General features: G+C 39.6%; 1 protein-coding gene across 1 annotated transcript in view; it reads left to right on the top strand.

Moving 5' to 3' along the window:
- Positions 1-26,311, top strand: part of Vcan (versican) — a 93,737-nt gene that overhangs the window by 15,160 nt on the left and 52,266 nt on the right. The window contains exons 3-7 of the mRNA XM_051172618.1: positions 486-860; positions 4,112-4,286; positions 4,366-4,493; positions 16,826-17,119; positions 23,337-26,264. Of these exons, the coding sequence (XP_051028575.1) occupies positions 486-860; positions 4,112-4,286; positions 4,366-4,493; positions 16,826-17,119; positions 23,337-26,264 (3,900 nt within the window). The remainder of the gene's footprint in view (positions 1-485; positions 861-4,111; positions 4,287-4,365; positions 4,494-16,825; positions 17,120-23,336; positions 26,265-26,311) is intronic.

A 26,311-nucleotide genomic window follows, 5' to 3' on the forward strand; every position in this document is an offset into this window, starting at 1 on the left:
GAGGTGGAAAGACTTTTTTTCCACTGTAGTCTAGGCTAGCCTGGAACTTAGAGCAATCCTGCATCATTCTCCTAAGAACTAGTATTACAGGTGTGAGCACCAACCAACCCAGTTTGGTCTAGTCTTTTAGTCTGTGGTATTGACTCTAGCTTGCCTGATTCTTTTCTGTCCTTAATTTCTTTGCTTTCCCTTTCCTTATTTTATCTTTTTGTTGTTGTTGTTGTTGTTAAATACCAAGTAACAAATGCTTTCAAATGAGTTCTGCACTTCAGTGTACAAAGATGAGCATCATTAATCCCCAACTTTGTTATAAAGCGTTATTGAAGTTCCATGCTATTTTCTTTATATAAATCATTCTCACTTTTCCTGCCACATACTCAAGATGTAATGAAAGCTCTGTAACAGTCTCATATCCATTCACACATTCAATAGGCTCAGTATCAGCTTTTGGGGAATATTAATCTGATATTTTGTCTTTTCTCTAGCAAACATGGAAAGAAGCCCCCCTGTCAAAGGCTCTCTGTCTGGAAAAGTGAGCCTACCTTGTCATTTTTCCACCATGCCTACCTTACCACCCAATCACAACACGAGTGAATTTCTCAGAATCAAATGGTCTAAAATGGAAGTGGACAAAAATGGAAAAGACATAAAGGAGACTACTGTCCTGGTGGCCCAAAATGGAAATATCAAGATTGGTCAGGACTACAAAGGGCGTGTGTCAGTGCCTACACATCCCGAGGATGTGGGAGATGCCTCTCTCACCATGGTCAAACTCCGTGCTAGTGACGCAGGCATTTACCGCTGTGATGTCATGTATGGGATTGAAGACACTCAGGACACCATGTCACTGCATGTGGATGGTAAGGCTTTTAGACTGGTAAGAAAGGCTGTAGCATGGTACCCATGGTAGAAGTGTGGGCCAGTACGCAAGGGTATTTCTTGTTCTGGATATGAGCTAGTGGGAAACTCATCAATTCAAGAGGCTCTGCTTTTCACTGAAAACAAACTTACTCATTCAGAACAGGTAACTTTTTGTGAAGCATCTTTACCAATTGAGTCTAGTAAAGCACAGTATATTGGAACTATTGAAGACATGGTACATAGTTTTTAAGTCATTATTTCAGGGCTGAGACCTACTTAGTGATTGCATTTGAATACTATAAAAAGCTTTTCTTCATTTTAATTTCAATGCTGTATGTATGTTGTCTTAGTTAATTTTATATTGCCATGATGAAACACTATGACCAAGATAAGTTAAAAAGCAAAAGGAGTTCACAGTTACAAAGGAGCAGAGTCTATGGTCATTGTGTTGAAGAGTGAGAGACAAAAGGACATCAGGCCTGGTGCTGGAACAACAGCTGAGATTGTGCACTCTTATCTGCAAGCAGAAGGCAGAGACCTAACTGGAAATGGTGTGGAGGAGTTTTGAAAACTGAGGTCCCCCGCACCAATGACATACCTCTTCTAACAGGGTCACACTTCCTAGTCCTCAAACAGTTCTACCAACTAAGGACCAACTATCCAAATACAATAACCTCTAGGAGCATTCTTATTCCATGTATAGACATATGCAGATATAAAACTTCCCTTTGTTCTGTCTTAATTCTTAGTGTGATTTTTTTGGGGGGATGCTGAAGATCAACCCCAATGTCTTCTGTGTGCTGGGCGAGCCCTCTATCACGAACCACAACTTCAGGCTCTTTCCTTTGATTATGAATGATCACTGGTGGCTTGAGTCAGCATAGTGACACTGGTTGCCAAGCCTGACAAGCTGCCCTGGAACCGACACAGTAGAAGTGCATGCATTTGCCCAGGCCTTTGTGCACGCACACAGACACACAAAATAAACATTTTTTAAAAACCCAACAAAACAACTTTGAGTTAAAGAAATTATCCATGATTTATATCATAATGTCTTACAAAGGCAATCAATATTCGAATTGTCAGTTGGTTCAGAGGGAAAAAAAAAATCAGAATTTTAAAAATGTAACCTTAATACTAGTTGCTATCCATTAAGTTTTGTAATGACACATTTCACCTTTATCTTCCTTTTAATGATGGTTTATATGTCACTTGAGCTTAAGTTAGAAGACAAAGCAAAGAGAAATTGCTCTAATTGGGCACACACATAATGCCACAACTCTTGGAAGCAGAACGTTGGCAAGTTATTAAGCGAAAGTTTAATATCCAGACATGATGGAACAGATTTTCTTCCGACTCTCAATTTCCCTATAAAATGTTCACCTTTCAGAAATACATAAAAGGAGTTCTGTTAAAAACCCTTTCTTGTTTAGCCAAAAGGAAATGGTTTGAATTTCAGGTGCAACAAGCAAATGTATTGAGCCTCCTTTATTATTAATTTCATCTGTTTCCTGCTGTCCATGTGTCCATTAAATCCCTGGGTTCTTTTTATCCCCGAGTTCCTCACCATTGATTTTAGTTAGCCTAAGATTGTACCTTCAAATACATGTAAATGCATAGATGTGTATCACACACATTTATTGTCTAAAATTCTCCAAGACTTTAACAGAGTCTTATCTTTTAATTTTTTTTCATCATTAAAGTTTTAGCAATGGATTTGCCTGTTAGCTGCCCGGGAACAATGGCTATAGTCTACTTAATCTCCTTAGCCTTGGGATAGCTTCAAGTTATTCTGACAATCGCAGACACTTACATATGGACTGATGGTCTTTGCCTTAGGCAAGGAGGCCCTCTGCTCTGTCCCCTCTCAGCATCAATAGTCAGTGTATGAGGAAGACTTATAAGTCCCAAGATTACTTGAAACTTTAACTGCTTTACACCATTTAAAACCCATTCAAGTTTTTACTTAAAGCTTACAAACTATCCTAGGCTATTTCTCGTGGTTACTAGATGCGTGGCACAGATGTACTTCCCAGACAGTTTTTGAGAGGCCACATGAAGGGAGAGAGTGGCATTTGGTGACATTTTGAGAGATGAAAGCTCAGAGACAGGAAAAGGAATGCTCCTTGCCAGTCAGGGCATCTTTGAGCTGCTGTGCAGCTCCCTCTGTGTGGGAGCTGATAACGGGGCTTGTCTGCGAGGTGCCTACTCTCCTTCCTGCACATTTCTTTTGCTGGCATGCACTTGTCTTGAGACGGAGACATGGTATGAAGACTAACATGAGAGAGATGGTCTGATAGCGAGTCTCACGATGGGAGATGGATCTGTCTACCCTAGGAAATGACTCAGAGTTATAAGTGGGTGACAGATATCTCTGAAACCACAATTCATTCAAAGCAACAACAAAGGGTGTTCTTGAGTCTTATGGGTTGATGAAGTTTTACTTATAACATCCAGGTATTCCAGTCTATATTTTGTGACTTTCCTAGCATATCAGTTGGATTCATTTTGATGAATCATGATATTTAGTCCAGTTTAAAAATGGAACTAGAGGGAAGAAAGGACCAACATTTCCACCCTTTAGATGTTTTTTTTTTTTTCCCCAGCTCTTTGACATTCTCTTGAGACTTTGAGCACAGCTTTTTAACTACTACTTCAGCAATACATAAAATACAACCAAGAGGATCTCATGGCATACATGTCTTGCTTTTACTTGGCAAAGTGTGGAGAGCTTTATTTCAGGCCTCTGCTCAGATAACACTTGTATATTTGTGTCAGTCACAGCAGAAGACCAAACATTATGCTAGTCACACAGTGGATATAGTGCATACTCGGACAGTGTGCAGTAACCGACTTACCATTCAGATGAACCAAATAAATATCAGATCTACAGGATAAGAAAGGCGATTAAGACTCGTAGAGTCTGACTAGCTTATGAGTAGGGAGCAAAGAGAAGATTGCAGTAGGCATTCTCACACATAACGCCTGGTGTTTCCTCTACCTGATCACACTCTCTGTGAAAGTCAATGTCATCATGCTGCACGTTTCGAGGACATAGAATAAGGGGCAGGGCAGGACACCTACATAAATGGCATATTTGAAGTGCCTTTGAATCAGCGAGAGTTTTGCATACTAAGTATAAGTAACTGTGATGACTGTAATACGTGGTATATTATTTCATTCTGGAATTCTGCACAATACAGTGAGGGATTTGAATGCTGAAGCAGTCCGCGGTTTGCTCGCTTTGCAGGAGTTGTGTTTCACTACAGGGCAGCAACCAGCAGATACACACTGAACTTTGCGGCTGCCCAGCAGGCCTGTGTGGACATTGGGGCTGTCATCGCAACCCCAGAGCAGCTGTTTGCTGCCTATGAAGATGGATTTGAGCAGTGTGACGCAGGCTGGCTGTCGGATCAAACTGTCAGGTGAGAGGGCTGCAGCCACAAGCTTTTAAGTATCAATCTGCCAGTGAAAGTGGCACTCACCAGGGCTTTCCCTCCCCAGATATCCCATACGGGCTCCAAGAGAAGGCTGTTATGGAGACATGATGGGGAAGGAAGGGGTTCGGACCTATGGATTCCGCTCTCCCCAGGAAACCTATGATGTGTACTGCTATGTGGATCATCTGGATGGTAAGACATTTATTTAACTTTCTAAAGCAGTGGTTCGCAACCTTCCTAATGCTGTGTCCCTTTAATCCAGCTCCTCATTTTGTGCTGACCCCGCCCCAACAACCATAAAATTATTTTCGTTGCTACTTTATAGCTGTGATTTTGCTACTCTTGTCAATTGTAATGTAAATACCAAGTGTTTTCTGGTTGTCCTAGAAAACACTTGCAAAAGGATGATTGATCTCCAAGAGGGTTGCAGCACACAAGTTGAGAACTGCTGCTCTATTGCGTCACTTGAATTCATAAAAGTGAGAGAAAACTAGAACCAAGAGCACAGAGCAAGTCCTCAGGTTTATTTGCATTCCACATAGCAGGCTTTTATTTCCACGACTGTATGATTTTGTGGTGAGATAAGCCAAAATTATAGCGGAAAGGGAAGGAGGGATGAGGAAACGGTTATGCAGGGTAGAAATAGCTCAGCCAGTGGCAGGTTCTTCACAGCTATGGTGTCCTTTTAGAGCATTCAGAATAGAAAACTGTAAGGGCGGCACCTATTCTAGTGAGAGCCAGGTAGAAACCGTGTAATGTTTAATCGCTGTGAGCCCAAGTGCAGATAAATACAAGCCCCCCCCCCCCAAAGCAGCAGGGCTGGCAAATAAGGTCATATCAAAAAATTTTCCCCAGTTCCTCTTTGTCACAAATACTTTTTTTCCCCCAGAAGAGTCATCCATCCAACCAATCCACACAATCAAAATGACAAATCACCCACTGCTGTAGATTGTCTGCTATTCACCAGGGATGGAAAGGCAGCTTCGGATAAAGTCTTTTCTTCTCTTCAACGTGTTAGAGTCTGATTAATTTTAGCTCTGTCATTTTTCTGCCCGAGTAAAGAGTATTGGAGTTCAGTGCTTGATAGTAGCTAAAGAGTTGCAGATAGATTTACAATGGAAGGCACAAGCGATGGCATTTACCACTCTAGAGGCAGATGGTGGTGGTGGGGGGTTGCTGGGATAATGGAGCTGATCACTGAGGTGCGTTAAAGTCTCATGCAACAGTCAACATTATTCAAAGTGCCAGAAGTTCTACTCTGATTGCTAAGAGGAGCCACGTGAGTAAAGTGTACAGCCACAGGGCAAACTGCACATGGCAGACAATCCTCATGCAGCAAAAACATGTTTGTCCGCAGAGGCCTATAAACAAATATCAATAGGCAGTTGTGGTGAGTAATCTGAAGGAAACAATCCTGTCCAGTGCACCCTAGAAGGGCACGAAAACACTCCAACAACAATTTCATGGTTTTAAAGAAACCGAGGTCACAAGACTCTTGTCTTGTTTTCTTGGCATTTTTTTTTCACAGCACTCAGAATTCTCAGAGAACTCTGTTCTTGCAATTGTGTTCCAAGGGCATGGAAGTTTCTATGACTTTTGAAGTGGGTTTTCATTTATTGTGACAGGTATCTTAGAAGCCTGAGTAAATCATAAATATAATAATAAATTGACTTATTCTTATGACTTTGACTTCGTACACAGTGCATTAGGTATAAAATGAGGCAGGATGAGATAAATCTTCCAGCCTGAAAAGTATGTGATTTAATGCTTTTATTTGTTTGTTTTATTTGTTTATTTGTTATTTTGAGTCTGGCTGTGTTGGCCAGGCAAGTTTCATATTCCTGGACTCAAAAGGTCCTGCTGTTCAGCATCTCATGTAACTGGAGTTCAGGTGTGTGCTACTTTGCTAGGCTTTTAAAAAATACATTTTATTAATTTATTCATATTACATCTCAGTTGTTATCCTATCCCTTGTATACTCCCATTCCTCTCTCCCTCCCATTTTCTCCTTACTCCTCTCTCCTATGACTGTGACTGAGGGGGACCTCCTCCCACTGTATTATGAGCTTTGCTAGGCTTTGAATCTCCAATTGTATTCACTGAAGAATAGTTTACAAGACGTGAGAGCTAGATTATAAATGTTCCATGTTTTCCTTGTGTGCTGATTAAATGTGCCTCAAAAGATACCATAGCATTCTTGTCATAATCATTTGATAACAGTAGATGTGTTTTCTATGTTTTTGTATATAGGCAAAGGAAGACGTATATAATAGGCAAAGCTACTATTGATACACATATTATTAGAACCTTTCTCTTCTTATTATTTTACCTGCTTAAAATATCTTTAAACTAGTTTTTAATAACAGCTTTTTGAAATTGGAGATGTGGGCTTGGAAGGCTTGTCTCTAGTAAATAAATTTCCTATTGCCATCCCAGTAAGATGAAAATCTGTATCATGATTCATGGTTTTAGCTTAGAATAAAATCTTTCAGGAAAGTACTGCATATATCTGGGATGCTGCTGAGTCTACACTAGAGGCAGAGGTAGTTTAGGAAAGATATTTTTGAGATCTAATCTACTGAAAAGAACATTATCAAACTTTATTGACGGTGAATAGTCAAGCACAAACCCCTTTTTTCCTTTTTTTTAAAGACATGGTTTCTTGTAGGCACAAATCTTTTTATTTACTTATTTTTTTATTAATTTATTCAGATTACATCACAATTGTTATCCCATCCCTTGTATCCCCCAGTTCTTCCCTTCCTCCCACTTTAACCCTATGCCCCTCTCCTATGTCTGTGACTGAGTGGGACCTCCTTCCCCTCTATATAATCATAGGGTATCAAGCCTCTTCTTCATAGCCTGTTATCCTTCCTCTGAGTGCCACTAGGCGCAAATCTTAAGCTAGACTTTCTGATGGAAAGCCAGGCTTGGGTACTCAGGGACTCCCTCTGTTGGTCCAGTCTTCTGTGTCCCTTAAGGGACACTGCATTCTAGGGCTGTAGACTTTTTTAAAGTCTGGGTGGTAGAAGTCTGCCAAGGATGGCTTAGCCACTCTGCACCAGTTGGGAGTTGGTCCTTATCATCTGCAATGTCACTTCAGTGTTCAGGGACTAATATTGTCAGAGAGTAGTTCTGGGTTTCTGTATGGATCTTACCATGAAGAAGAATGTATCAGTCATCTATCTATCTACCTATCTATATATTTATTTTTAAACCAGCCTGTGTAACATGGGTTGGCTTTCTTTCTTTCTTTCTTTCTTTCTTTCTTTCTTTCTTTCTTTCTTTCTAAACCAGGTTGTGTAACATAGATTGGTTTTATTTATTTATTTACTTACTTATTTATAAACCAGGCTGTGTAGTATGGATTGGCTTGAAACTCAGTCCTTCTGCTTTAACTTCCTGGTACGGGCCTTACAGGCATGGGTTTGCTATTCTTAATAGGAGTCCCTTGCCACCTCTGTAGTCACACTTATTTCCAAGACAGATGTTCTGTATAAATCTTGCTTGTATCCCAATGTAATTCACCTCCATTGTATAACATTACTTGGGGTAAATGTTTTACATCCTTGAGGACTACAAACTTGTCATGTGGAATATAGCATGGCAAAACCAGCAAGCTTTAAACGATGCTGTTGTAAAACATAAAAGTTGGAAGAGTAAGAAAAAAGAATCACTACAAACAGTATGTCCATCACTGACTAAAATCTGTGTCAACTGAGCAACAAGGCTTCTGTTTTGTATTTGTTTGATGATTCTGGGGACACCCAGCAGGCTTATAATGATATTGCTGTGAAAGCATTTCCTCCTGTGTTTCCCTGAGGAAACTGGAAAATATTCTCATGCTGATCTTTTCTCAAACTTTGAAACTGGATTGGATTGATGGTTAAGGAGAATTTTATGGCTGGTGATCTAAATGGAAGATCGAGATCATTCTTACAGAGTTTCTCTCATTCCCTTACTAAGGTTCTGGCTTTTAGCTGAATTGAATTGACAAAGATTCTTATTGAAAGCTGACATCAGAAAATTGCATCTGATTTTTTAAAAAAAAATTGCTGCACTAATAAAGGGCATTTGAAAGTGAGGCAGAATTCTCATAAAATATATCTATTGCTGCATTCACAGATCTCATATTTCATTGTGGTCAGGGAAGCCAAGTGTATGAAAGATACTGGAGGCAGTTAAAATTGGATATCCCAACACTAATTTTTATTTAACTTTAGTTATTTATCATGAAAGATATTACATTAATAGAAGATTAGACATTTTTATTTCTTGATTTAGAATGTCATATTATACAGACACTATTCTTAACATTTACTCATTATATACATTATATCCGATTAGTTTTCTGGCTTTCCTTCAGTTTCTTTATAACATTGTTTAGCATATGAACATAACATTTAGCTTTATTTTGAAAACTAGATGAGAAACTATAAAGGGCACATATTCATCTATATCAATATTAGCTTGTGTTCTTTGAAATCTTCTAGGCCTTATGATGCTTTGCTAGATATCATTAGGAATCAGAATACTATTATTAGAGAAATCAACGGGAAGTAGAGTTCGCAATAGGAACTCAGAAGTCAAGATTCATGAAATAATCATTACTATATGTACCTTTGTTTTCCCATCATCTGATTTGGAAGATGTTGAGATGCCCTTTAGCTGTAGCTGAGATGATGGCAGGATTCAGAAAAACTAGAGAAAGATTGAGATCCCAGATGACTTGGATTTGTGATGAAGTTACATACCAATACACGTACTAGGCATTGAACATGCATTTACTATGCAGCCTACAGGGCATTATCACTTGGCAACAGTGACTTGAAGAAGACTAGTTGTTACCCTTATCTGGGCAAATGGCTGAACGGAAGCTCTGGCTTAATGCTGGTGCCAATACAGTGAGAAACAAAACTACACATTGTTGGTTCCGGAATATGTCAAACTGACAGTTCTAATTATGGTTTCTATGGAATACATGTTATGTTTATGTTGCTGGGAAGTCTGAGAATCATAACTCAGGCCTCACGTCTTCCCTGAGGCAGCTCACTTTCTCAGCTTCAAGAAAAGAAAGGGCAAGCAGACCATGGTGGCGCAGGTCATTAATTCCAGCACTTGGAGGCAGAGTTTATGTCCAGTCTGGTCAATATTCTAAGTTCTGGGCCAGGTGAGGGGGAACATAGTGAGACCCTTAAAAAATGCAATCAATAAATAAAGTACCTGTAGAGAAACGCCAATGTGGAGGGAATGTGGACACAAAAAGGCACACTTGGCATTTGGTACCTGTTTTGAGAGGGAAAGTGAGGCTTACCACACCACAGGGTGGGCCCCACTCCCAAGAGTAACTGGATGACTCAAGCTGAACCCAATGGGGAGGGATAGGGGCAGACATGGGAGGGCAGTGAATGTGATAAAGTGATTGTATCAACGTTTTTAAAGAATTAATAAAATATTATTTAAAAAGAAGAACCAATGGTGTTTCATCTTGCCATTTACTGCTTGTCAGGTCTCGAGTAAATTTTGTATCTTGAAACTTTAACTAGATACTTCTCTTAAGAGATTTAGAAGAAAGAGAGCATTTACTTTTGAAGCACGGCAAGGGGATGGAGTGAAATAATATGTGGGGCTTTTAATACATTGTACGACACAAAGTTAGTGATTAATAAATACTAGTCGTCGTGTGGTTTATGAGAATGAGAGGGCCCCTTTTTCCCACTGCACTCAGAGAAGAAAAGCATGTTGACACCATACCTGCGTGTATTAGGTTCTATACCTCTATAGGAGGTGAAATTTTTCTAACAACAAAGATTGTCAAATATTAAAAAAAAGACTTCGGACACTACAAAGTTTCATCCCTAGAGATTTCCCGAAATAGACTCGATCTGAGGGGGCTAGAGTGCAGCGCTCTGTCGAAGTCAGCTTGAGGCTTGGCACTTTGAGGACTATGAGGAGCAACCGGAACTGCGTCGTGAAGACCGGATCACTTTGAATGGGGTTAACGTAACGCTCGGGCGTTATTGAGCAATTACAAGATAACGTGGTGGCAGACAAATGGCTTCATATTATCCCTCCAGATTTGTTTGAAATAACTCTACTCTGACTAGCCACCATCTGCCCAAATCATGGCATTCAGCAGCATCCTGGTCTCTACCTCTCCACAGGGTCATTGGCACTCAGAGCATGGCCTTGGTCTTGCTATCTGAGGGCTTAAATCTTTGCAAAGGTGCTCTGTGAGTTAATGTGTTTCCCTGCTGAAGTCAACAGTGGATTAGGAGGTTTGTGTTCCTAGCTGCATACGATGGCAAAAAAAGAAGATAATCCCCAGATGAGATAGGTCACAAGCATGATGTAAGCATTTCAGCTAAAACCACCTCAAGCTAAAAAAATTATTAAAAATTATTTTAAAAAATCAATACCCTTTAAATAAAAGTGGAGTATTTTTTGGGGTTTCTTATGGAAGCAAGTGCTTGTCAGAAAATAATTGGCATTTCAAAGCCATTTTATTGTTTCTGCAGATGTGACCGATGAGGTCAGTTCGTCTCCCTTCATGGTTGACCCACTTAGCTCCCTTGCAAATGAATCAATCCCGGGATCCAGACCTGACTGACTGGCTCAGAGTTCCATCACCTCTAACTGTAGAGACCCATGTTTTCCATGCAGCCCCGCCTTTAAGGATTTTTACCTCACCTACATGAACTTGGTGCCTCTCTGGCTCTCTTGTGCATGCCCATTTTGCAGTGATGCTCTGCTTGTCACGGAGAATACTCCCCCCACCTTGCTCCCCACCCCCGACCACCACAGCCCATCTTCCGACATTCTCTATTACTGGTAATCAAAACCTTAGTGCTTCCAGAATCTCTTGGTTGCTTCTTCTGACACTAGGACTTATCGACAGCATCTTTTGCTTTATTTGGAGTTAGTTTCATGTACTTTGCTTTTGTTTTCTGGTTTATTTTTCCAACTATGATATGCTACCAGTTTTATTTCTGAAAATGCTTTAAGCACTCAGTTGAGGAAAGGCTACAAGTTTTTAAAATATATTTTAGTAATTTATTCATATTACATCTCAAATGTTATCCCATCCCTTGTATCCTCCCATTCCTCCCTCCCTTCCACTTTTGTCTTACTCCCTTCCCCTATGACTGTGACTGAGGGGGACCTCCTCCCCCTTTATATGCTCATAGACTATCAAGTCTCTTCTTGGTAGCCTGCTATCCTTCCTCTGAGTGCCACCAGGCCTCCCCATCCAGGGGACGTGGTCAAATATGGGGCACCAGAGTTCATGTGAAAGTCAGACCCCACTCTCCACTCAACTGTGGAGAATGTCCTGTCTACTGGCTAGATCTGGGTAGGGGTTCAAAGTTTATTTGCTGCCAAAGTTTGAGCAGGACCCCTCGGCCCAGATCTGCCTATCATAATGTTCTACTTGTAGGTTTCTAGGACCCTCTGGATCCTTCTATTTCCCTATTGGCTCAAAACAAAACAATACAAAAGCTTGTAGCATGGGGGAATGGCTACAAGTTTTTGTACTGTTTTGTTTTGAGCCAATATCAAGGGATGGGTGTAGGCATGAACACACATGATAGTTAGCCAAGAAATGCTTGATAGAAATAGTTTGTTTTCTTTAAAGTTTATCTTTCTTTCTCTCTTTAATTGTTTCCCATTACTTGGTATACTACTGGCTTTTATTCAGGTTATAAGGCCCAGTCTTAGTAGAACTGACACATTTACAGCACTTATAAATAGTGGCCCTTCAAGGTGTGAGAGAGCAGTGTATATGAAAGGCTATCCCAGAATGTGTAGTTAACTAATATGTGACTCGGAGGACAATGAGTATTCATTTTTAAACTGAGCATTGTGTATATGTGAGTATACGTGTATTTTAGTTAAAGTATGACAGAGAACGAGTGAAAGAGAAATCCCTTGAAAAAATGTAAATCAATACTTCGAAGCTAATTATTTTGAATTGCTGTTACCACCATGTGACCCGGAATGACAAATGTGTGTGTGTGTTTACACGTATTTACATGCATATGTATATATGGTATATGATGTGTATATGTATACACATATACATTACACACACATAAATACATATAAATCTCCTAAAACGCAAGCATGGATTTTGCTAGTTTACTGAACTGCTATTCACAGCACATATTTTCCATAGAACAGGACCATGTCATGCAAATAAAAGAGACAACATCGTTGATGCTGCCCTCCAAATTCTCTGGTTCATGAAAGCACAGTGAGATCTCAGCTGTGAGGACCAAGAGCAGCCATCACCTGTCATAGTCTTACGCTCTTGACTTTGGCTTTTTGACAGTTCTGCCAAGTGTCTCCTGAGAGGTCGCTTCGGTGTTTGAGCACCATGAATCATTTTTTTCATGCTTTAATTTGTTTTACCATTGCTTGCTGTTTCACCATGTGTCACTTTTTAGTTTGCCAAGAAGCATCTTTGCTGTCAGGCACTCAGAAGAATGGAAAAAGTTCAGGCCTGATCTCTTTTCAAGGGAGACTTGCGGTAGCTGCTGGTCAAACTGAAGTAATTTTCCTTAGTATTTCTCATGATGTTAATTTCCATGATTAAGAAAGTTTTAGTTTGTGCAGTGTGTCCAGACATGAAAATCTAAATAAAAATGCCTCCTCTCTGTCGCTGTCTGTCTCTGTCTGTCTCTGTCTTTCTTTTGTTCCTCCCTCTCTCCCTCCTACTTCTTCTTTCTTTTCTCTGTGTAGCCCTGGCTGTTCTGAACTCACAGAGATCTGGCTGCCTCTGCCTCCTGAGTGCTGAGATTAAAACCAGACCAGTGATTCTCCTCCTTCCTAATCCTGAGACCCTCCCCCCTTTTTAATTGGTGGTGGTGATGGGTGTTCCAATGGTCATTTATTTCTTTTTTCTTTTTTCTTGTTTTTAAAATTTTGTTCACTTTCTATCCTGATTGTAGCCACCTCCCTTATCACATCCCAGTCCCCCTCTCCCTCACTCATCCTTCCTCCCCCCTCCCCTGCTCCTCAGAGAGGGGAAGCCCTCCTCCCCTATCAACTGACTTCAACCTATCAAGTCTCATCAGGACTGCCTTCACCCTCTTCCTTTGTGGCCTGCCAAGGCTGCCCCATCAGGAGGAAGAGTTGCTCATGTTGTGGTGACCTCCGCCATAAAATTATTTCTGTTGCTACTTCATAACTGTAAATTTGGGGTTGTTATGGATTGTAATGCAAATATCAGATATACCAGATATCTTCTATGAGGTCCCTGTGAAAAGGATGGTCAACCGTATGAGGGTGCCATGACCCACAAGTTGAGAAGCCATGTTTTAGACCATCTCTGGAGAGGTAACCAAAATAGTAAACTAAATCTTGAAGCAATTAGCTTGAAAACATGTGATAATGTGACATATGATATTGTTTACACTTTTTCTTTTTGAATAGGCACATTGTCTTGTATATAAAATCCTCTGTTCTCCTTTATATTATGTATTGTATGCTAATATCAGTATGTATGTATAGATCTTAAAAACGTTGCTGTTTTGATGAGGCATCTGCCAGAAATTTATAATGGACTTCTTGTCAACTATAAGAAGTCATTCTTCTCCTGGGAGGCAACTGCTTGCTAAATCTAAAATTACCTTGATTTCTCAGGTGCATGTGTGCATGAGGAGTGGTATAGCAGTGCTGGCCTATCCTAGTACAACTGCAATTTGCCCGCGGAATACTTTGCACCTGCCTGCTAAACTCCAAAGGTGGTGCTGAGATTCAAACACGGGCGCGCTTTCCTTGTTTGCTGAGCTCCTTTGTTTGGTTTAAATTGCTGACTTAGCGCCAAGAGCAAGGAACCCTGCTCTGGTCCCCTTCTGTACCCACTGTCCTTGACATAACCATGGTAGGCAACTGCCTCCATACTTGGATGTGCTCTCTCCTGCTTTGGATTCACTTGTTTACTTCCTACGAACAGACTTCCTGGAATCTACCAGAACTTTAAGATATGCTTACTATAAATTATTTGTGAGTTCTCTACTCCATTGAAATACATGTTTTTAGAGCAAAACCTTTTCAGAATATTTCATGAAATGAGCTCAGTACCAGATGTTCTCTTTCAGTATTTGGAAACTGTCACATGTGGAGGCAGTGTGATTAGCTATGGACTGAGCATTAATTCTAAGTGAATAAGAACAATAATATAGTTATGTGGTGTGGGACTCGTTATCTTGTTATGGTTGTGATATGAGCAAAGGTAATGTTTATGCTAAGATATTATGGCAAAGGAAGGCTTAAGTCATTAATTTTGGAGCGTAGTTAAATTAAATGATTTCCCCTTTTTTCTTATTCCAAAATAACATGCCACAGAAGGTGAGTGACTACATATTATCTTTTTGAATAATGTTATTTTTTCTATTCTTACCTCAAGATAAGCTCAATCAATCTAGTTAACAATCTAGTTTTCTTTAATGAGTGAGGTTTTTTTTTTTTTTTCCCCTCACTCTGGTTAGCAGATGGCTCTTGTGAGTCAGGATCAATAGCAGTTTTGCCTCAGAACAGAGTGTTTAGCAGGAAGCTAAGGAGCCAGGAGCAGTGTCAGCAGGGATAACAAACCCAGGAGTTCTACCTTTGAGGGACAGATGTGGGGTGCTCGCCTTCCTAAACAAGCATCCATTTCAGGCCTCAGCCACCTGTGACACTGAGCTAAGAGAGGCTGCTTACGCTGACCTCTCCCTCAAGCCTTTTCCAAGTTGCTTCGTGCCATGTCGATAGATGAAACTCAGTGACTGTTCTAGGTGGCAACAGAGCTAATTTTTATTTGAGGTGTTGCTTGACAGCATGAAAAACAAAACAAACTGTTCTGCTAAAGAAGAGCTAGAAATGCCGTGTATTGAACATATATTTCTGAATACACACTGTGAACATGGTAGAGTGACTTTGGTGCTTTTAAACTTTATGGGGAGGGTTTTGTTCGTTATGTGCGTTTTGGGATGTGAGGTTCCTGTTGTTGTTGCTGTTTGCCAGCGTAGGTGATTTAACATATAAGCCTATTCTTAACCCCATGATAAAAATTAGTTTCTTTCTTTTAGTACAGCAGCTCTTAATGGGGTTTTGGTTTATTTTCCTCAGTACAAATTTTGGATTTATATCAAGAACAGCTGATATGTGTATTTTGGCCATTTTTTCCCTATGACTAATTTTCTTTCTCTCATAAAACTATCACACACTTAGACTAATGGTACCATTCATTTAAAGCAGTTGGCTTGTTCCATCTGGCTTGGGTCTACAGTAGATCAACACTGGAAGAATTCTGTGTCCCTGTTGTCTGATCTATCACAGCATTAGAGATCACCTCTGCGGCATGGAAACATGACCCTGGCTTCTGCAATACTGGCCTGATAGCATTTTAGCTTCCTCTCCATCTCAGTTGTACTCCTGCCTGTCAGGTTATATTTATCTAGGTGTTTTTCCGTGTTTCCTCTGACCTTTTCTTTTCTTTTTCTTTTTTTCTTTCTTTCATTTTTTTTCCATTTGTGCCCATATCTTAGAAGCATCATTTAATTGGAGTTAAATTTATTTTGGCAAATTGTTGTTACACTTGTTGCTCACATTTAACAAACTGCATTTCCCCCGAATTGTATTGTAATAGTTAGCTAAAATGAACAGTGTTCTCTGCTAATTGGACCTAGTGATGAGCACAGCAAGCATTCAGAAGTTGCTTATTGATTAATCAGCAGGTCTAGCAGCCCATCGATTTTGGCTAGAGCCCCTGATGACATTTGTGGTGACTTAATGAAGGTTAGAGCGCATGCTCTTCTCGTTCTCTGGGTACAGCAAACAGGAAAAAATGAGCAAGGCGGGGCTTTCTTTGCCCTGTAGAGGCCTGGTCCCCTGAGCTACTCTGTGTGAGCTGGTATCAGCCCGCCTAGCTTGCACTGCTGTGCAACTGCAGCCTGCAGCACTGTTACAGTTGACCCTGAGACAGGGACACACGGAAGAATGACATTCTTTCTGTTTCTAATGCTTCTACCCTTTCCCAAATCGAATTCCTGGGGATTTTTCTTGTCTAGTTGTTTAATCAATAAGTTTAATCTGGACGGCAGTAATATGTCGGAAGAGGGGGGTGGGGTCAGAGAACTGTGTTTGATTTTAGAACTAACTCTCTGGACAGGATGTTGAATAATCACTTGGAAAGCTTTTTTGTTTGTTTGTTTAATTTTACAATAGCTTAATCACACTTTATTAGCAAATGAATGCTTCACCAAATTGTTGGAAGGAATATGTGTCTATGTGCATACACACATATATCCCTCCACATGCACACATATACAGATACTTATGTAGAATGAAGCTTGTATGGTATGTTATTTTTATTATATAATAATAATAGTTTTATCAAAGAAACCGTGTGGCTGTTTGCTTTCTCACATGAGAAGCTGCCTTCTTACTGTAGAGCGTATCGCACGTCCTCTCGCGGTATTTATCAAAAGAGGAACAGGATGAAGACTACACTTAAGCCCCTTTTCTTCCTCCTCTTATTTCAGGCGATGTGTTTCACATCACTGCTCCCCATAAGTTCACCTTTGAGGAGGCCGAAGCAGAGTGTGAAAACCAAGACGCCAGGCTGGCGACCGTTGGAGAGCTTCAAGCAGCTTGGAGGAACGGCTTTGACCAATGCGATTACGGGTGGCTGTCGGATGCCAGCGTGCGGCACCCCGTGACTGTGGCCAGGGCCCAGTGTGGAGGTGGTCTACTTGGGGTGAGAACCCTGTATCGTTTTGAGAACCAGACATGCTTCCCTCTCCCTGATAGCAGATTTGATGCCTACTGCTTTAAACGTAAGTGTTTGGTATCTCTAAAGAATACAGATTAAAAAGCGGCAGCAAAGATAACTCATTGAGCTTCCAGTGGAGTCGGGATGGATTCTGTATTCTGTACTAAGTGCATGGAACGCCAACAGTTCAGTGATACAAATAGACAATACCAGCATCATAGTTAGCACAGTAGGGAGCTTGGCGTGTGTTTGCTTCTTTTCTTTTGTCGGGAATGCCAGATTGGCGTCTTAACTGCCCCCTGCTATACCAAGAATCATAGAACAGCTCCTGATTGCCATTGCACATTAATTGAACTGAAGCCTTTAAATTCAGCTTCACTGTTGGTATAACCATGTTAAGCCAACAGCAGCTGAGTTAAACTGTTGAATCCTATTTATTTTGTCTTTGATATCTTTTTTGGGGGGGTGGTGGTGGTTTTGAGACAGGGTTTCACTGTGTAGCCTTGGCTGTCCTAGACTTGCTTTGTAGACCAGGCTGGCCTCGAACTCGCAGTGATCCACTTGCCTCTGCCTCCTGGGTTCTGGGATTAAAGGTGTGTGCCACCATGCCCAGCTTGATATCATTCTTAATGCAAAAAGCAGTAACTTAAATTTAAGTCATTGCAGGTGAGTATTTGTGTGGAAATTGATAATGATTAAGTTTAATTCCTCCCTAAAAATCAGCAATCCTGTCAAGTTATCAATATAATATCTTTTTTGTTTGAAGTAATAGACTATGTACCTTTTGATGATTACTTTTGCTTTGAAATGGTTAAAGTACCATAAAGCCTCTTTGTAACATGTAGCATGAAATAGCTATGTTTAGTTAGGTTTACCTTATAAAATTAATTTTAAGTAGCATTCATGCTATACATATTTAAATTTTTTAGACATCTTTAAATTATTTTTAAATATTAGTCCCATTATATAATATTACAATTGTAGAATGCTCAACTAAACAAATAATTAGTAAAAGTTTTTATGGTTATATTTACTGTAGGTTCTGTAATATGCTAACTAACTAATGCTTAGATATTTCAGTGACCTAGGCTAAGCCTGAGATTGACTAATGTTATAATAAAATATCAATATAACACATGAAATATTTTGAACTAGCTTTCTAATTCCTAATAGGTAACTAAAATAGTTATAAAGTATACTAGTTTGTTATTAATTGGTCTCGAAAATGAAATATGCAGGCATTTTTCAGTGGAAAAAAAAAAAAAGGACAAAGATATGCACCTAAGCAGCGTGTTGGAAAAGACACTGGATACATGACCTAATGGCAAGGAAAAGTTTCATTTCACAGACTTTTGTTTCCCCACTAGGCTGCCTCTGCCTAAATCCTCTGCGTCAGGCTGCCCTTTCTGAGTGTTATAACCATCTGTTGTGTAGTAGTTTAATTCAAGCTGGCTGATCCATAAAAGGCCTAGTGAATTCTAGCTTTTCTTCTCAGGCTTTGAAACAACAAAGTTCATCATAATTTTTTATTTCAGAAAGACAAAATAACAATGAAAAATCTTAGCCTAAATATGCTCATATACATGTATACATATATGTCATGTATATTAACTTACACGAAATTCTTTCATTAGGGATATTAAAGCAAATCGGGTTATAAAGCAACTTTTACATTAGGCTAACAATGTGATGAAGGAACAGGCTTGGGTTGATAGTAAGGGATGGAAAAGGAAATGTTTATGTAAGGGGTGAATAGAGTGGCTGGCCTGACTATCTTAGTTTATAATTTATCCTGTGCTGTATAAAATTAACAGAAAAAAAAATCCCAAATAACACATTTTCTCTTCAGGGAAATGGAAATCCAAGCTTGAATGTAGCCATTGAGAATATTATTAAAGATTTGGTCCTGGCAGTCTTTAAACTAATTATCGAAATGAGTTTACATGGATACATGAAATAATAAGGTCCTTAGATTTAAATAGATTGACCACATTAAGTTTAACTTACATAAAAGCAGATTATATTTATTCTTTTTCTGTTCATGTAAATATATAGCATCTTATAATAAAATACAGAAAGCCTTTCCCTGTGTAACCTGAAGCTGAGATTCTTGCTTACGTTTTCCTCCCTTAAGACTACCATTTAAAAATGTGGCAGTGCCAACAACTTTCTCCAGGCTCTACTGCATTTTACAATGATTCTTCTACTATGTGAATATGTTAAGATTTAAAATTATTTCCAAATGATTTGACTGAGGCCCAGTTTTCCCATGCAGTCCAGTGGTGACTAAGCATAGCCTCTGCTGCAGTTCCCATGGTGATGTCTCGATAAGTTGAAAAAGCAAGAGATACATGCGTGCTGTAAGTCATTTGGTTTTTGTCAAGCAAAGAAAGTGGGTTTTTAGGCGTCACTGTGCAAAAACATACCAAATCTGATTTTGTTCTGGTGCCCTCCTCTTTACAAAGGCAGTTAATATCAGATAATGCACACAGATGGAATTACCTGGTTAAATAGATTTGAAAACAAAAACAAAAACAAGTCAACTAAATGCCTCTTAAAAATAACCTACCTATTCTCCCGTGATGAAAACTGCCTACTTTCTAATTGCCTTTGGCCTCAGGATTAAAAATATTCTGTGAAAGAATGCAGTTCAATGCTGTGAAAGTCCAGGTGAAATTTAAGTGACTCAAAAATAATTGAACTTTTTGAAAATCCCATAATATATGTCATTAAGGACCTTGAGGAGACGGGAAGGGACATATTTCCTAAACAATTTATTTTAATATTCTTTAGCCCTCAGTCTTAGTTTGTTTATTTTTTTTTTAATCAAAGTTTGAACATTAGAATTTGAGCTATTTTTTTTAAAAGTTGTTGATCAAATAAATTCAAATAGCAGCCTTTGTATTGAACACAGTTCTTTTGTTGTCTCTCTGGATCTTCTCCAACTGGAACAAGTCCGTTGAGGACAATTTTTGTGTCTAAACTTCTAGTTACTATTCGATCTGGGTTTGAGCCTCCTTGCTTCTCCATCCTTCCTTATCTGATTATGTTTGGAGCTAGAATCTCGAGCAGGCTCAATTGGTCCCCAACACTTCATGTACTTGCATATGTATTTGTTCATGTTTATAATCAGGCTGTTCTTCAACTCTATGATTACATCGTTGCCTTTTCTTTTTTGTGCCCTCAACAATTATGGGCCATTAGCTACCAAGTATAAATGCCTCCTTAGTCTGCATCTCAAACTGTTTCCGGTTTACTGAATTTGACTTTATTACTATCCAATCACTTACAAAACCTTAAAGTGACAGTTCTAGTTCTGATCCCACTGTGCCAATATAAACACTTATCATGGATGCGGCCCTCAAGTCATACTGTGAAATACCCACTACTTTTGTCACGTCTTCCCTTGTTTACATGTGATGCGTCACATAATAAGAAGGAGTTGATTCAAAGTCAGTCAATTCCTCCAAGATGTAGCCAGTGTAAGAGTTAAATTTGGGCTTTATGTTTTGTTAGGGGGATCTGCCTCATCTGTTCCAGCAGAAGCCCATAGAAAATAGTCCATAGGATGTAAAACGCCATAAGCATGTTGATGTAAAACATCTGTGTGGCCGACAGCTGCAATGATTGGAAAGGAGGATTTGTGGGAAAAGAAGCATGCTGGATTTTGTTGGCTTCCTCAATAATGTCATAAAAAAAAAAAAAAAAAAGATTTTCTAAAACCCGTGTATCCAATGTGAATGAAACTACGGGAAGGGTATTTTTATAATAATCTAGAATTGTCTTCTCCTCCTTATACAAATCGTCAGTAAAGTAGTACAGTGGCATTTATTCATTCCTATGATATTTCTTTGTAGATGGTGTCTGAAAAAAATCATTTCCTTTTTTGGAATGGCTGAAGCAAATGGCACATATTATCAGATACACTGGGTTTTGATGGAAATCAGCTGTTGGGTTGACAAAAAAGCCACCCAACCCAAAAGGAAGTCTGAGGTTTTTCCATTCCAAGTCATAGAATTAATTAACTTAATTGTAAGCAGACTTTCTTAAACAGGCCTCTAAAATTATCAAACCCCTCCTTTTTTCTGAAAACAAAGTCACATAAATGCTGGATTTATAAGACAGACTGCCCAAGACTCGCTGCTATCACCTTACCATGCAACAAGACTAGGGGAGAACAACAGAAAACTAGAGTCATAATTGACAAAGACATGTGCTTATTTAATTTTCAAAAATCTGAGTCCATTTTTTCAAAACACTGTAAAAATATTTTCATGGGATTACAGAGTTGCTAGGTTGAGCAGGAGGACCTGATCCATAGGCCTTCACTTTGCTCCAAATCAATGTCACCTTCTTCTAAGTTAATTTCATCAGCCACAAAAAAATACTCTAAGGGTAAAAGGAAAATTACCATCCTGTTGTTATTAATAATGATGTGATTAAATTTTCTCTTATACAAAAGCATCTAAGAATTTGTATTATGTTTCCATGGGAACTTCCTCCATACATATTTTTTACCATTTCCCTAAAGAATGCAGTTATAAGACAAACATGAAATCTGGCAGTTAAGTGAGGTAATGGTGATGGAATTTCAGAGGATAGAGAATTGAATTAAAAGAAAAATAGTCAGACACATTTTAGATCTTTAAGTTGTTCATGTCAATCAAAATTGACCAATGTTTGTGCCAGGAAATACACACAGAGGCAGATTTTTTTTTTTTTTTTTTTTTTTTAACAAGAGGAAAAAATGTTCTAACACATCTTTCAAGGTCCCAGTATTCCTTTTGGTTAATTTCTTTTTTAATATAAAAGGAAAAGAAGTGATGGATTTTTATATAGCTTGTAGTATAGTTTAAGTGGACACCACGTTTTCATTGGACAATTGATGATTTTGTACTTTTAACGTGGTTTGGAATATCAACAGCTAATAGTAAATTCCAGTGCCCTTCCCCTAAAATGGAACTTATTATGTCCTATTTGGACATCATCATGTCATGAAGTTCTGACCAAAAGCATGAAGCCAAAAGGCACCCAATTTTGTTTTTTTGTTTAACAGTTTGTTTTAGATACAAAGCTTTTAGAGGCTACTGATGCAACAATTTCTAATAGGAATGATCAGCATTGTTCAAACAGCTATTTTATAACATATGATTATAGCAAGATGGTAGCTGTGGGTTTTCTCACAACCATTCCTTATGTATTCACTGGCAACTATTTTTTGATTTTTAGAGAGTACTGAAGTACAATCCTTGCATGCTAAATTGCTACATTTACTCTGTGTTGAGGACTTTTGCGTATACTATTATCACTTTTGTATACAACCTCGATTTCCTTGAGCCAGGCCTCCTCCATAAACCTGGAGTCATTATGATGTAGCATTTTTTAGTGACAAGGCTACTTTATGTAGCATGAGTTCATTCTCTGATGATCGAGATTGTCCCAGGAATTTGTAGTTATGGGCTGAAGATGTGTCACGCAGCTCCTTTACTTCCTACGCACACATTTGTGTTTCATGCTAAAGACTGAAACCAAGACCCGGAATAAGTACAAACACTGTGTGTAGATATTCAGAAAACAGTAGAAGTACAACAAATGCCAACCATCCTCTGCCAGACATGTCATAATAATCTGTTGGCAACAAGTCTACAGAGCTGAAAGGAAGATGAAGACAAATGCCCAACACCTGGAGCCAAATGAAGAGTGGGTATTACCAGTTTAATATCCTGTTTTTATGAAAGTCTACACATTATGGACAATGGCATGGTTTATGTGTAACTTGGTTCCATTTGATGTGGCTTTTGGTTGTTTTGCAGTCTGAAACACTTCCTCTCCCCCGAGACACTATGCAGCTTGAAAAAAAAAAAAAAAAAAAAAAAAAGGCAATATTTGGAGAAACCCAGCATCAGGGGCTCTTGGCCTCCAGATAACAAAGTCAAGCTCTCCTTCTGACTACTGTAGTTCATTACAGAAAACCATCTATGAAAATTCTGCATTAATAACTTTTTGACATGTACTTATCTTAAAACACGTAATACTCATTTTTGTGAGAGCAATTATTTATACAATCAAGTATCACACTTACAGCACAATACAACTTACCATTTTGTGGTTTTTATGGGATCAATTGTCCTCCTTTTTGTTCATTTAGGTTTAGATTTTTGACTCCTTTGTATCACAGGTCACTTGGGTCCATTTAAAAATACACAGCTACACTTAAGCACTGGTCATGCAACCCCTTATTAGTGACTTGTCTAATTAACTCTTTGAAATTATCTTTCTAGCTAAACAGAATGTATCAGAGGCAACCACCATCGAAATGAATATCCTCGCAGAAACTGCATCACCCAGTTTATCCAAAGACCCACACATGGTACCCGACAGAGCTACACCAGTCATTCCGTTAGTCACCGAATTACCTATTATTACCACACACTTCCCTCCTGCAGGAAATATAGTCAATTCTGAACCCAAATCTGTAGTCCACTCTCAGGCTATCACAGACAGATTAACTACAGAATTACCCACAGCTGCTGGGAGCACCAACAACACTCAGGATGTGGATGGCTACTTACTTTCTGGGTCAGGACCACTTGGAAAGCCAGACATATCTGAAATTAAGGAGGATGGACTCCAAAGTACAACTGTCATCTCCCAACATACTACTGGCTCACAGGATGGAACTACAGAAGATATGCAAACACATGAATCAGTCATGCAGATTGAACAAATAGAAGTGGGCCCCTTAGTAACTTCTATGGAAATCACAAAGCACATCTCTTCAAAGGAGTTACAAGCAACTGAAACGCCATTTGAATCCACAGAAGTGACCATGAGTCACAAAACTGAAATGCCAACAGTAAGCACCAGTTCTGAATTGGCAACCACAATCCACCACAGGGTCACCTTGAGAGAAGATGATAGTGAAGACAGGCCACTGACAGGTAGATCTGATCAGAGTACTCGGGTCTTTAGCCAAATACCTGAAGTCATCACAGTATCGAAAACATCGGAAGACACAACCTACTCCCAGCTAGGGGAATTAGAGTCCTTTTCAACACCAACAACTGTTTCACCTATAACTCTGCTTGACATAAATGGATCATTCATAGAGAAAGAGAAGGCACACAAAAATAATGGTGAGATGACCGAAGATGATTTTGGTCAATCAGAGCCTACACCCCCCTTCTCGTCACAGCATCTTACAGAAATAGAATTGTTTCCATATTCTGGTGACACAACATCTGTAGAGAGAGTATCCACAGTTATTTATCCACCCTTACTAACAGAAGTGACGCAAGGAAGAGAAAGAACAGAAACACCAAGACCAGAGTTGAAAAAAGATACTGACTCAGTTCCAGAAAAGGTCACCAAGGATCCCTTTATAGGAACAACAGAAGAAGGCTTCTCTGGAATCAAGCTCTCTGCATCTTCCTCAGAGCAAATCCACTTTACAGTGTCTTCAGGGGAAATGAGCGAATCTGTTTCCCCAGCATTGACAACTGGGAAGCTAAGTGTGGAGCCAACAGAAGCAGGATACGTAGAAGAAATGACAACTCTGACTAGATTAGAAACAGATGATGTCACACAGTTCCACAAAGATGTTACCACTGCCTATGTGACCCACAGTACTTTAAATACGGAAGTGGTCACAGTATCAAAATGGTCATGGGATGAAGATAACGTGACCTCAAAGCCTTTAGCGTCAACAGAAGTTGAAGGCTCTACAGTATTGCCTCCTGTCTCACTTAGCACTATAGGAACAAATGGAAAGGATAAAGAAACCCCAAGTCTTAAGGATGTAGGAGAGGAATATACTCTTTTCCCCGACGGTACCCAAAAACCATTAGAAAAGGTTTCTGAGGAAGATTTAACATCTGAAGAGTTTACAGTTACACTTCAGCCAACTTCATCAATTGGAGGTGCAGAACAGTCAACTTTGAGAGCTTCTACAACTAGATATGGGGTTCTGCCCGCCGCAAGCACAGAAGACCAAGTCATTAACATGACCGTGGAAGGAAGTGCTTTAGCTGAAGACGCCTCCAAACCACTATTTACTACCCTCCCATTTGCTCACACCTCTGAGGTGGAAGAATTGGCATTTGTTAATTATAGTAGCACCCAGAAGCCCACTGCTTATGTAGACACATCCCATACTAGTCCTCTTTCTGTAATTCCAAAGACAGAATGGAGTGTGCCCGAGCCCTCTGCTACACTGGAAGATGAAGTTCTAGGCAAATCTGATCAAGATATCATTGAACAGATTCATCTAGAAGCAACTATGTCCCCGGAAGCTTTGGGAACAACAGAAATCATACAGGGAGAAACCCGGGAAGAACCACAAAGACCAGCGAGTTCATTTCCTGCCCTCAGTTCTATCACAGTTATGACAAAGGAGACAACAGCATTTGAAGAAGAGGGGGAGGAGTCAGCACACACAGTCTCAGAAGACAGATTTGTTACAGGTTTTGAAAGAGTCCCCATTTTAGAAACAACTCCAGTTGGCACAATTGAGCATGGTGCGTCGTTTTCCCCTGGTGCGATAACGCAGCATGAAGTGGAAGTGGGTACAGTGGTAACACTGATACCAACCATTAGGCCAAAAGTGGTTTCAAGTACAGAGCCAGAGTTAAGTTATGAAGTAGAAGGTAGTAGCCCAACAGAATTTGCATCAACTTCGAGGCCCATTGGGACGCGTGTCACAGAGCTTTTGGAGGAAACTACTGAGGAAGGAAAAAAGACATCCCCAGATGATACAGATCTAGGCTCAGGATTATTTGAAAAACCCAGAGCCACTGAACTCCCAGAATTTCCAATAGCTACAAGTGTTATCAGTGTCCTTACGTCCATAGACAGCCTTTACAGAACTCCACCATTCCGGCCATCTTCCACGTTCACTGAAGAACCATATGTCTTTGAGAAGGAGCCCAGGGAGAAAACAACAGGTGACATTATCCTTACTAGAGAATCTACAACACGACACCCTCCCACCACTCTCACTGATATCCTAGCTAAGAAAACAGAGCCGGATATCGATCAAGAGTACCATGTGACCTCAAGGCCTCCTGTAACACAACCAACAAGACCACCCACTTTGGAAAGGAAAACAACCTTTGAACCTGAGGCATTGTCCACTTCACCACCCCTAGCAGGGACAAAATTTCACCCTGACATAAATGTGTATGTTATAGAGGTCAGAGAAAACAAGACAGGTAAGTCTTTGCTTTCAAGACAATCAGCAGTTTATCTTAAAAGTTAA

The sequence above is a fragment of the Acomys russatus genome, chromosome 30 (genome assembly GCF_903995435.1).
Source record: "Acomys russatus chromosome 30, mAcoRus1.1, whole genome shotgun sequence".
In the NCBI taxonomy this organism is placed as follows: Eukaryota; Metazoa; Chordata; class Mammalia; order Rodentia; family Muridae; genus Acomys; species Acomys russatus.